The sequence below is a fragment of the Microcebus murinus genome, chromosome 18 (genome assembly GCF_040939455.1).
Source record: "Microcebus murinus isolate Inina chromosome 18, M.murinus_Inina_mat1.0, whole genome shotgun sequence".
Classification (NCBI taxonomy): domain Eukaryota; kingdom Metazoa; phylum Chordata; class Mammalia; order Primates; family Cheirogaleidae; genus Microcebus; species Microcebus murinus.
Window position 1 is genome coordinate 49,616,533 of NC_134121.1, and position 12,809 is coordinate 49,629,341.

At 40.3% G+C, this 12,809-nt stretch overlaps 1 protein-coding gene across 2 annotated transcripts; it reads right to left on the reverse strand.

Moving 5' to 3' along the window:
- Positions 1 to 2,471: 2,471 nt before the first annotated feature.
- KPNA2 (karyopherin subunit alpha 2) lies at positions 2,472 to 12,115 on the reverse strand. Of its 2 annotated transcripts, none has more exons than XM_075994687.1 (11): positions 11,974 to 12,115; positions 10,523 to 10,619; positions 10,237 to 10,374; positions 7,532 to 7,620; positions 6,047 to 6,315; positions 5,695 to 5,789; positions 5,331 to 5,594; positions 4,906 to 5,139; positions 4,475 to 4,657; positions 3,426 to 3,575; positions 2,472 to 2,819 (listed from the first exon to the last, which is right to left on the reverse strand). In XM_075994687.1, exons 2-11 carry the CDS (start codon positions 10,595 to 10,597, stop codon positions 2,727 to 2,729), a joined length of 1,590 nt encoding a protein of 529 aa, XP_075850802.1. In that variant the 5' UTR covers positions 10,598 to 10,619; positions 11,974 to 12,115; the 3' UTR covers positions 2,472 to 2,726. The 2 variants fall into 2 exon arrangements, with proteins under 2 accessions (XP_075850802.1, XP_075850803.1); XM_075994688.1 differs by having other exon boundaries at positions 11,886 to 11,992.
- Positions 12,116 to 12,809: the final 694 nt, after the last annotated feature.

The following is a 12,809-nucleotide window of genomic DNA, read 5'->3' on the forward strand; positions in this document are numbered from 1 at the left end:
TGGTAGAGACGGGGTCTCACTCAGGCTGGTTTTGAACTCCTGACCTTGAGCAATCCGCCCGCCTCGGCCTCCCAGAGTGCTAGGATTACAGGCGTGAGCCACCGCGCCCGGCCTGTAAAATGTTTTAACACTGATGTTCAGGGCTGGGCATGGCTCAGGCCTGTAATCCTAGCACTCTGGGAGGCCAAGACAGGCGGATTGCTTGAGGTCAGGAGTTCAAAACCAGCCCGAGCAAGAGCAAGACCTCGTCTCTACTATAAATAGAAATTAATTGGCAAACTAATATAGAAAAATTAGCCAGGCATGGTGGCACATGCCTGTAGTCCCAGCTACTCGGGAGACTGAGGCAGTAGGATTGCTTGACCCCAGGAGTTTGAGGTTGCTGTGAGCTAGGCTGATGTCACGGCACTCACTCTAGCCTGGGCAACAAAATGAGACTCTGTCCCAAAAAAACAAAAACAAAAAAGACACTGATGTTCAATCTTTTAATGTTACCTTTTAAAGATTACTGCAACAAGCAAAGTGTGATTTTTACTTTGATAATTGCCTCATGAAATTAGAAGTGCCCTACCCTTACTAACCTACAAAAATAAAATGAGTTATAATTTATTGAAGTTTTAAATGAGATTTAAAAGTGCTTGGAAGCTAAAAATTTGGGTGCATTAATAAGTCACTAGTAATTTAGACATGAACATTTGTGAAAGAGGGAGAAGTTGGTGGCTATATTTTTATCGTGACTTTTACAAGTCAAGCTGGTTATGAAGTCATATTCAGAGAAATTTTTTAATCTTACCAACAGATAAGTTAAATAAAAACATCCAAATGTCTTTATGATTCTAACATTTCCAAGGAAACTTATCACATTAAGAATTTTATCTAAAATATGAAAAAATTTTTGGAAATCAGCTATCTCCTATCCATTACCTCACTATTGAGTCATGCCTTTAACAAATCCAGACCTTACACTTTTTATCAATCTATCTTTTACTAGCCCCTCTGAAGCCATTAAGCTTCCCCAGCTTAAAAACAAAAACCTAGAGTGTTGAGGTTTACTTCTAAACATTATCTTCACTCAAGCTAAAGACTCAAGTTGGGGGAAGGAAGAGAGGAACAAGTAGGCAGGAAAGGGAGGGCATTCTGTTGAGCCAGTCTTGTTAATTCTCTTCCCCCTCTCCTTTACGAGAGCCTTTGTGCAGGAAAAGCTGAGAAATTGATCCAGGGTTCCAAACAAAATGTTCTATGCTTCCGAGGACATGTAACACGGAGGTTTCATATTCCATTTTAGGAACTTGGCTGTAGAAGGGCTTCAAATAGGCATTTGCCAGTCTTTTCTAGCTCTGGCCCCAAACAAGAAAAGCATTAAACATTGTTTCATGGTTTTGTAGAGAACTTTAAAACCCAAATGTTAGCTGCAAAAGGGAATTTATGTGCACGTTGATGAAATGGGGAAAGAAAATTCTTGTAGCCAGGAAGGTAAATGGAATTTTCTAGCATTACTAACTTGAAAAAATGTTTTACTTTACTGAATACAGTAGCCCTTTAGGGTCATAAATCACTTTACACCCACACCCCACTTCTACCACCAATAGCTTTTTATCTTCTATGGGAAAAAAAGGCAGATAAACCTGTCAGATTTCAGCAGTGGAGGCTTGGCTCATTACTTTTCCAGTAACCAAATGAGGAGAAACAGTAGCACTATATTTTAAAGACACACTTCATTTTTCTAAGACTTACCCAGTGCTATAGTTAACACTTTGCAGTTTCTACTGAGAATCCATTCCCTGTTCTGGTGACAGCATAGATATTCCTTAGAGTAGTGGTTATCAATCTGCACTGCACAGGAGCATTTGGGAGTTACATTAAAAAAAAAAAAGACGACACAATACTTGAACCCTCACCCCTCAAAAACTAAAGAGATAGAACTTGGCATCCAATGGGTAAAAACCAAAACAAATGAAGAAATATATTTAGAAAAAAAAAAGAAAAAAAAAAACTAAACAGAACTTCTGAGTAAAATTTCCCAGGCAATGCCAATGTGCAGCCAGGATTTACTTGGAACCTTTTTAATCTTGAAGTCTGGGAGGAACAAATTCTACTTGTAGCCCTAGGACCCATGACTAAATTTAAAACTTTTAGCCCATCTTCTTGGCCAGGGAGACTTAAGGGGACTTTGGCTGGGGGCTTCTGGGAAATTGTATTCATTCTTCTGTGAAAACTTCTGAAACTTTTTCTGGCTGAAGAGAATATAAAGTGTAGCTGTGCCAACAGCCATTATTACCAAGGAACACAGCATACACCAAAACCAGGACTCAGAATCAAGCAGGAAAAGTCATCACCTTTGCATCTTTGATGGCATAGCAAACTTTACATCAAATGAATGAAACCAGGACTACCTGTGGCCACATCAGTGTGGTTTGGTTACCCTTCACATGCAACATCAAGAGCCCCAAATTAGAAAGCAACATCATAGGGATGGTGAAGTAAAGAAAAGGGTGGACTTTAATCTTTATTTACAGGACACTGCAAGATATGAAATTTCACATAGAAATAAGAACCCCCTCAGAGGACAGGCTTCATACAGTATGTACAGTTTGGAACTGTTCAAGTATAGTTTCATCGTAAAAAGTGCTACAATAACCACATTTAAAAAGAGTTCTTAGTAGAGAAATAGTAAGACAAACTTATACCAAACAGTACACGACAGTTTTATGCCTCAACTGTACGATCTAAAAGTTAAAGGTCCCAGGATTCCCATCCTGAACTTGGAAGGTATAGCCTTCAGAGGTAGTTTCTGGCACTACATTTTGATCTTCCTCTTCCTGGAAATAAAAACAATAATATAATTCCATAAATGTGGCACATTTCTAAGTAATAGGCTGCCTGGAAGTCTGTATTTACTCTTAAGGTCTTCATCTGCATATTTTACCTGTTACCCTGTACCACATTCTAACATTTGACAAAGGGGAAGGAGGGCTGCTAAAACTTTGCCAAATAATTAGTGTCTGCTTGGGAGAGGGAGGGTCTGAATAGTTTATGGCATACTACACTAACAAAAAACTAAGTTGAGGCTGGGATAGGTGACTCATACCTATAAACCTAGCACTTTGGGAGGCCAAGGCAGGAGGATCACTTGAGGCCAGGAGTTTGAAACCAGCCTAAGCAATACAGGGAAACCTCAACTTTACGAAAAATAGAAAAATTAGCCAGGTGTGGTGGCACGCGCCCATAGTCCCACAGCTATTCAAGAGGCTAAACTGGGAAGATCACTTAAGCCCAGGAGTTTGTGGTTACAGTGACCTATGATGATGCCACTGCACTCTAGCATGGGCAACAGAGTGAGACCCTGTCTCAGGAAAAAAAAAAAAGCTTATGGACTTGACCTTACATGTGTATTTTCCAGGTTAATATTACCATCCATTACTCACCTCTACAGAGAAATACTTCTCAATCAAGTTTAATGAAGCCTTGTAAACAGATTCATTTTCATGGTTTTGTAAAGCTTCAATTTTGTCCAAGCCTCCACATTCTTCAATCATTATACTAAGTTTTTCAGTTTCACCTAGTTTCTCAGCAGCCTAAAAAAATAATTTACGAGGATTAGATACGGGGAAGTAGAAAAATTGGCCACATATTGGCAAATTATTTACATGCAGTAATAGAAATGCCAGCATTCATTTTTAAACTCAACTTCTACATGTAAAAATTTCCACAATCCGAAGTTGATGAGTAGGGCTTACTATTGCTACAACAAAGCACCATATGCTGGCATGCTTGGATCAATTAGGGATGGAACCAGAAGAAAAATATAATTAGATAACTTGGCCCGGTGCAGTGGCTCACACCTGTAATCCTAGCACTCTGGGAGGCTTAGGCGGGCGGATTGCTCGAGGTCAGGAGTTCGAAACCAGCCTGAGCAAGGGTGAGACCCTGTCTCTACTATAAATAGAAAGAAATTAATTGGCCAACTAATATATATAGAAAAAATTAGCCGGGCATGGTGGTGCATGCCTGTAGTCCCAGCCACTTGGGAGGCTGAGGCAGTAGGACTGCTTGAGCCCAGGAGTTTGAGGTTGATGTGAGCTAGTCTGATGCCACGGCACTCACTGTAGCCTGGGCAACAAAGCAAGACTCTGTCTCAAAAAAGAAAATAGAATTGATAACTAAGTCATTCAAATTTAATTTCACCAAGATTCAGTATGAAATTCAGAAATAAAGAGAATTAACAAAATAGGTATGAATAATCTCCACATAAGAACTTGACTTCAATTCAGATTACATCATCCAGTTGTAATCTCCTTTATATCTTTTATAATCCCTGTCACATTTTTTATTGAGTGTGATCCATATATACAGGCTTTCTGATTTTGTGGCCTACTAATGAATAAACTTAGCTGCACTCCTCCCTAAATAGTAAACCAATTACTGTATTATTATTAAGCCCAAATACAAACAGAGCCACCTTATTAGGACTTACCTGAAAGATATTTGAAATGGCATCTAGAATAACCAGAATAATTTTGGTATCTTTCGCAGTTAAGAGGTTCATCAATGGTTCTATTATGCCACAATGAACAAGGTATACAATCTGTTCAACTGTTCCACCACTTGTATAGTTGGTCACAGCCCATACAGCTTCCTTTTGTGTCTTAAAGTCTGCCTAATAAACAAGGAAATAATCTTATTCCAGAACAACCATACAAATAAGATTCTAAAAGTGCTGTTTCACGAAAACACACAATGACTAAAACTATCAACTGGTTTTACCCAACTTTAAGTGTAAGGGGTTACTGGATATTTAGCAAAGGACTCCAAGTAGAACCCAACCTTCTACATTAAGAACTTTAGCAAACACAGCTTGTCTTTAAATACTAAAAATCATCTGATTAAATCCTAAGACTTCATTACCTTAGAGAGAACACCAACAAGGAATGGGACTAATCCATGATTCACAACTTGCTGTATCTGGTCCTGACGGCCAGCTGTGATATTTGACATTGTCCATGTAGCTTCCTTCTGAATATTGGTTTTGGGGTTGGTCAGCAGGCTGGGAAAGACGGCAAGTGCTCCTGCATCAATCACAACCTGAGTCTGTTCATCTGTCCCAGTGACAATATTCCCTATGGCTCTTAGTGCAGGAGTCTGAAAAGAAAAAAAAAGAAGTTGATGCTAGTGGTTACCTCTTACTTTTTCCAGTACTGCTCAAAAATTCTGTATCCTCAAAGTTTTGACAAGAAGCCCACCATGGCCTGAAATAGGCAATAGTTCATTATTAGTATCAATTGATAATACTTCTTGTACTTTATATTCTAATGTATAAATTAACAACTTACCACAATTGGCAATTCAGTAGCTCCTAGAAGCTTCACAAGTTGGGGCACAACTCCTGTTTTCACAACCATTTCAATCCTTTCATTTGGACCATCAGTAAGGTAGGAAATAGCCCAGCAGGTATCTGCTAATACCTCTGGGTCATCGTGATGCAGGAGACGCACTAATGTAGGAAGTATCTGTTCAACAGCATCTAACGGTGGTGCAGGATTCTTGTTGCGACAAAGGTTTGAAAGTGTCCAGGTAAGATTACGTAAGTAACCACACTGGAGGAAAAGAAATACGCAATGAGAGGTTCTGTCTTTTGAGGAGATAGGGTAAATTAGAATCAGTGAGTGAGTAACCTGATTTATGTTAATAACTTACTGCTAAAGATGACATATCAGGAACAGCCAGAAGAGCCAACAGGGGGTCAACTGCACCATACTTGATAACCAAGTCTCGGAAAACTGAACCATCACCTGAAAAAAAGGCAAGATTAATCATATCTTCTTGTCTACCACCATCAATGTTCAGTGACTGAATGCATCAGCAAATATTCTCAAACTTACTCAGATGCCTCTGATGTCTTTTTTAAGATGTTACTTTCATTCCTAATAAGGGCCTGAAGCAGGCTCAAAACTCGACACAAAGGTCACTCTTACTTATAACAAAGGCCCTTCTCCCAACCTCATCATGATTAGATACATTCAGTCAAAAAAATTTTAATTCCAAGTACCTGCAATGTTTCCTAGAGCCCATACAGCTTGTTCACTGATGTGAGGATGGGGAGATGCCAACAGAGAAATGAATGCTGGGATAGCACCTCCATCTACCACAGCCTTGGTCTGTTCTGATGTCCCAGAAGCTATGTTAGTGAGCGCCCAAGCAGACTCAAACTGAATGGGACTACAATCAGTTCTGCCCAAGAAGGACACAAATTTTGGAATCAAACCAGCCCGAATTATATTGTCTATGGGGGGCTGTTTTTCTCTAGAAAGTAGTTTCCTAAGGAGGAACAAAAAGAGAAACATAAGTTGAAAATGATTTAAAAAGTTTGTCTGAAAACCAGTTTAAAATGCAATTCAAGAGATTAGAACTTTAGATAACCTTTTTTTTTTTTTTTTTTTTTTTTTTTTGAGACAGAGTCTCGCTTTGTTGCCCAGGCTAGAGTGAGTGCCGTGGCGTCAGCCTAGCTCACAGCAACCTCAAACTCCTGGGCTCGAGTGATCCTTCTGCCTCAGCCTCCCGGGTAGCTGGGACTACAGGCATGCGCCACCATGCCCGGCTAATTTTTTTTTTTATATATATATCAGTTGGCCAATTAATTTCTTTCTATTTATAGTAGAGACGGGGTCTCGCTCTTGCTCAGGCTGGTTTTGAACTCCTGACCTTGAGCAATCCGCCCGCCTCGGCCTCCCAAGAGCTAGGATTACAGGCGTGAGCCACAGCGCCCGGCCTAGATAACCTTTTAAGTGAAGCACTAAATGCTGAGACATCCTGGAACTTAAGAGAAGCCAAACAGATTACTCCAATAGTGGTGCTATGTATATTATACAGGTAACTACCATTTTCCTAAATATCAAAGTATTATCAGTAATGTAGATTACCCTCCTTTCTGCATCCCTGAAGAAGTCTACTATAGATCTTTTCACTATTTTTAAACTTGGACAACCCAAAAGGGTTGTTATACTCATTGTTAACTTTGTTTCCCTGACTGGTAGTGGGGCTAAATGTCTTTTCCCTGATCATTTGTCATTTGGATTTGTTCTTCTGCAAACTGTCAAGCTATAGAAATTATTAAACCTTTCTATTATGAATGTCACAAATATGTGCATGATGGGAAGTAACGGTGTAAATGTACTTATTTTCTAAATGATCTATTGCCAGGTACAGTGGCTCACACCTGTAATCCCAACAAATTGGGAGGCTGAAGTGGAAGGATCTCCTGAAGCCAGGAGCTCAATACAAGCCTGAGCAAGAGTAAGACCCTATCCATCCATCTCTGTCAGCCAATAAATACATAAATGAAACTATCATTCTCAATGGACACTATCAATCCCACTATTTCCTCCTTTCCCAGCCTGTGGCTTGAAATGTCATTTTGATAAAATTTTTATCAAAATGGCTGGTTTACCCTTTCTTTACTCACACTTTTTCCTGTGGAAAAAGTCTATAAAACCTTATTTCTTAGGTTACCCATGCTATAGCAGACAAGACTTACCTGGCAGCTTGAGTAGCTTGGAGCTGGCTTTCCACATTGTTGCTATTTATGCCTTTGACAATGTCATCAACAGACCAATTTACAGTGCCCTAAAAGAAAAATGAAATATTGCAAATTATCAAGACTAAAGCCTGTAATCTATATATTTCCATGGTAGAATGTTGCAAACACAAAAGTATGTGCAGTCTCAGGGGGACGAAGCTAAAAAAAAAGAAATAAAAAGTATGTTGTGAATCACAGTAGAAAGGTTTGAGAACCAATGCAGCCATTAACATAAAAAGACAGTGTCCCTTTCTCTCTAGGGCTTATAACCTAACAGGAAAAATGAGACAAGCAGACAAATATCACAAAACAAGTGGGAAATATACTTTGTGTTACACAACACTTACTTTCCATTTTGGTGTAGAACCAGAGAACTACAGAATCCTGAGAAAAGAGTGTCTTTCCTGCAAGACTAACCAAGTAGTGCTAAAGATGGGATTTGAGTATTAGTATCCTAGAAATAGAAAACAGGTGCAAAAGTAATTGTGGATTTGGGCCGTGAATTTTAAGTCATCATAACCAGACTCAAACACATCTTTATTAATCAAAATAGCAACCATTAAAATCAACACATTTTTGTCAACAAGAAATAAGTTTATTCTTGTGGCGTAAAAATCTGTGCTTCAGGATTCAAAAGACGAACTCTTGGAAAACATTTTCTGTATCCTGCTGGTTGTGGAAGCACTTTCCCTGCAAAAGGTTGTCGATACTTGAAGTGGTAGTCTATCAGTGAAAGTTCAGGTGAATATGGCGGGGTGCATGAAACAAAACTTCGTAGCCCAATTTCTTCAACTTTTTAAGTGTTGGTCGTGTGATGTGCAGTTAGGCATTGTGTCATGAAGAACTGGGCCCTTTCTATTGACTATTGCCGGCTGCAAGTGTTGCAGTTTTCAGTGCACATCACTAATTTACTGAGCTTACTTCTCAGATGTAATAGTTTCGCTGGGATTCAGAAAGCTGTAGTGGATCAGGCCAACAGTGAGAAGAACCTGTTTTGGGTGCAAGTTTGGCTTTGGAGCTTCTTCTCGGTTAAACCACTAAGCTGGTTCTCACCAGTTGTTGCATAAAATCCACTTTTCATCACACGTCACAATCTGATCAAGAAATGGTTCACCGTTGTTGTGTACAAGAAGAGACGATGACATGATTTTTTTTGATCTTCAGTCAGCTCATGAGGCACCTACTTACCGAGCTTTTTCACCTTTCCAATTTTCTTCAAATGCCGAACCACACCGTAGAATGGTCAACGTTGAGGTCTTCAGCAACTTCTCGTGTATTTGTAAGAGAATCAGCTTGATGACTGTTCTCAGTTGGTCGTTGCCAACTTCCAATGGCCGGTTACTGGGCTCCTCATGCTCAAGGCTCTCATGTCCTTTGAAAAACTACTTGAACCACCCCTGCACTGAACATTCATTAGTAGTTCCTGGACCAAATGCATTGCTGATGTTGCAAGTTGTCTCCACTGCTTTACAATCCATTTGAACTCAAATAAGAAAATTGCTTGAATTTGCTTTTTGTCTAACATCATTTCCATAGTCTAAAATAAATAAATATAAACAGCAAGTAATGTCATAAGCAAAAAAACACAAAGCGAGAAATGCACATTAAAGTTATGTATAACATAACTACATTTACTTAATGTATTCCAATATCAAACAGCAAATTTCAACAATGCTAGCTAAAACCATGATTACTTTTGCACCAACCTAATAATATTCAATGAAAATAAATGTGGAGTGCTAAAGAAAAGCACAATGTGAAAAATAGATGTAAGTGCCCAGTGTCTTTGGAATATGAAAAATAAATCTGAAAACCTTAGGCGAGTCTACTAATTTACAGAATGCCTTATGGAATGTGAATTTTGAACAGAGAAACAAAATGTCTAAAGCAGTACTTTATAAAAAATTTTAGGGCCAGGCACAGGGATCAAGCCTATATTCCTAGCACTCGAGAAGGCCAATGCAGGAAGATGGCTTCAGGTCAGGAGTTCGAGATCCGCCAGAGCAAGAGTAGAGACCCTGACTCTAACAAAAATAGAAAAAATTAGCTGGACATGGTGGCATGAGCCTATAATCCCAGCTATTCGGGAAGCTGAGGCAGGAGGATCACTTGAACTCAAGAGTTTGAGGTTGTATTGAGCTACGATGATGCTACTGCACTCTAGCCTAAGCAATGGAGCAAGACTCTGTCTCAAAAAAAAAATTTGGGGAAACAGTATATGGTACAGAATGAAGGGAAAGATAAATCAGGAGTCTACTGTAAATATTTCAGGAGAAAAAAGGCCATAACAAAACTGATGACAAATACAAATAATAGAGAACACCAAAAAAGGCAGAAATAAGCCAGTAAGTGATTGTCCTAGACACACTAACTTTCAGTCAACATTGGAATGAGCAGGTCAAGGCTGCCAGCTAGTAACCAGAAATGCAGGGAAACCTGAAGGAAAGGTCGGAGCAAAAGGAAGTTGTTAGCATCAGCTTTAGTGGATTATGGAGAGAAGGCAGGAAAGAAGACAGACTTATTGATTGGAAGCAGAGAAAAAGATGTTTACAGATACTTAAAACCATAAGACTAGGATGTTATTTAAATTTATTTAAATTTCTAAGAAAAGCCCCTATTGAGTTTCTGGGTTTACCATAACTCATAAACTAAAATATATTCACCTGGTTGTTGCGGTTTTCCTGCAGTGGAGAAGTAGCATCATCAGGAAACGAGCTTACATTTCTCCTTTTCAACATCTGGTCATCCTTCTTAGCTTTTCTCAACTCCACATTAACTTCTATTCGGCGCCGCCTCATTTCCTTGAGAAAAGAACATTTCCATTTAACCCATCACCTAAGTTGTTGCCAAGTAAGAACATTTTTAAAAAATCCCTTCAGGTTTTCATCCCTTACCCAAATACCTTCCCATTTTTAAAAACATCACAGGGAAGCAACAAAAGGTACTCACTGTACTGTCTTTTCCCTTGTTCTTGAATCTGTTAAGTCGGGCAGCTGGTGAATTAGCATTCTCGTTGGTGGACATGGTTTGAGACAAAAGGAGAAAGCTAGAAAATGAGAGAAGAGAAAACAATTTCTTCTGTATAATTTTGCTTTGTCAATAAAGAGCAACAAATAAGAACAGAATTATCAAGCATATATTGAATCCACATCTATATACTAGAGGAGGACTGTCATGTTTTCAGCACTATGAAATAGTTTTAATCAAAAGACAATTGTCCCCTCCCCTCAGAAGGGTTGAGACTTCCTGCAGCAGCACTGTCCATCAGAAATATAATACAAGCCATACAAATTTAAATTTCCTAGTAGCCACATATTTTTAAAAAAGCAAAAAGTGAAATTAGTTCTAATAATTAACTTTTTAAATTAAAACACATCCAAATATTATCATTTCAACATGTAATCGATGTAAAAAATATCAAGATATTTTACACTCTTTTTTCATGTTATGTCTTTGAAATGTTACAGCATATTTCCACTTCCTACTAACCACTTTTTAAATGTTCAGTAGCCACATGTATCCACCGTTTAGGACAGTGCGTCTGTAAACTCTTATGGAGTCCATAATAGTCGACTGAAGACAAAGTAGGGGAACCGAGTTAAAGCTAAAACCCACGCCCTAGAGCAATAAATGAAAATCCTCTGGATGCTCTCCCTACTTTACTGTCTTTAAATGGCCAAAATGAGTTCATTCGCCACACTTGAAAATTAAATACAAATTTGGTTCATCATTACATCACGGAGCCTTCCATAACATTTTTTTTTTTTTTTTGGCAACACTGAAAACGTAGTGCCGCATCTTAAGCGTCTCACATTTTCGTTTCCAGGGACTTCGAGTGCATGCACTTAGGATGCCATCAGCTGTGCGTCATTCATACTCAGATACTTAAGAACGGGTTCCCCGAAAGGTGACAAAGTCAAAGCCCTTCCTACGACTTGCTGTCTTTAATTCCATTATGCTCGTCTACGGCTCTGTGGCACAGCTAACCCAGGGCCTCCGTGATAGACATACTTAATTCTCCCAACTGCCACCTCCATGTCCAGCCTCCCCCCGCCCCCACCCCGGGGAAGATGCAGCAACGAACGGTGGAGGGAGCCAGAGCAGCCGGGGCCTGCCCGGGACTTTCGCCCTCGGGCCTGTCTCTGATCCTCGGGGCCGCGACGCGCTAAGGCTTTCGCTGCCGTTCGCAGAAAGCCCTATTAGGGCCCTAAAGCCCCAGCCCGCGCACTGCTCAGCTAAGCCGCCTACTCAAACGAACGTCGCCCCCGAGGCCTACTCAATGAAGAAGGCCACAGCCAGGCCCGGCATTTACCCGGGGCCTTTCTCCCGCCAACAAGAAGCCCAGCCAGCCCGCGGGCCAGCCGTTACCGCTCCGGCCTGGCTGGCGACTGAGGTTGTACCTGCACAGCGAGCACAAGCTTCCACAGGAGGCGGTACGGGAACTTAAGAGGCTGTGAGTCGGCTGCCCTAGAAACGTCCACAGGAGCTGAGCCTGAAGACCGTGTGGCTCGTGCAGCCGGCCGGCGCGATTTAAATTTCCCGGTGACTCCGCATCCTGATTGGCTGGTTCGAGCCTAAGCTGTGTGCCCATTGGTGGATTTGAAAAACACGTTGGGAGGGGGTGGTAGAGCCCAGAAAAGGGGGAGAATAGCATCGCGAGATGAGGGAGTGGCCGGGAGATCCCGGAGCGCCTTGCGGGCCGGAGTGGGAGGACTCCAGAACCCGTCATGCAGCGCGAAGAGGCGGCTCCCAGCTCCGGCGGGCACGGCGTTAGGCGGCTCAGTGTTTGCTTAGAGTTAACGTGTGTAAGGTCTTGGGGTCGTTTTTCTGGGCGGCTGCCTTAAGCAAATAACACAAAATGATTCTCAAAGGCATTATCTTTATAAAAAAATTTATATAAAAATGTTCATTTGTATTTTTTTTCTGATGGGGACACAGCAGGAACTTGGCAGGAGTTTCTAGCCACTACGGGAGGGAAGGGTAAAGTGGATTTACCGCATGTCACATTTTTTAGTTTCGCTTTTCTTTTTTTTAAAATTGTGTCATAAAAGACTATAGAAGCCACAAATATAGTAACAAAAGATTTATTATGCCTCTTCCTCCAGACACTCCTCTAAACTTTTTATTTTTAAATAATCTCAAATACAGAAAAATTGCAAATCTTTACTCAGATTTGCCAAATGTTAACATTTGCCACATGTGCTATTTCTCTGTATGTACATATGCGTATACTTAT

Bases quoted from the DNA above. Each gene is read 5' to 3' on its own strand.
- KPNA2 (XM_075994687.1), bottom strand. From the start codon at position 10,597: ATGTCCACCAACGAGAATGCTAATTCACCAGCTGCCCGACTTAACAGA. The intron at 10,375-10,522 runs GTGAGTACCTTT...TCTTTTCTCAAG, and splicing joins ACAAGGGAAAAGACAGTACA to GAAATGAGGCGGCGCCGAAT. The intron at 7,621-10,236 runs GTGAATATATTT...TTTTTCTTTTAG, and splicing joins AGGAAAACCGCAACAACCAG to GGCACTGTAAATTGGTCTGT.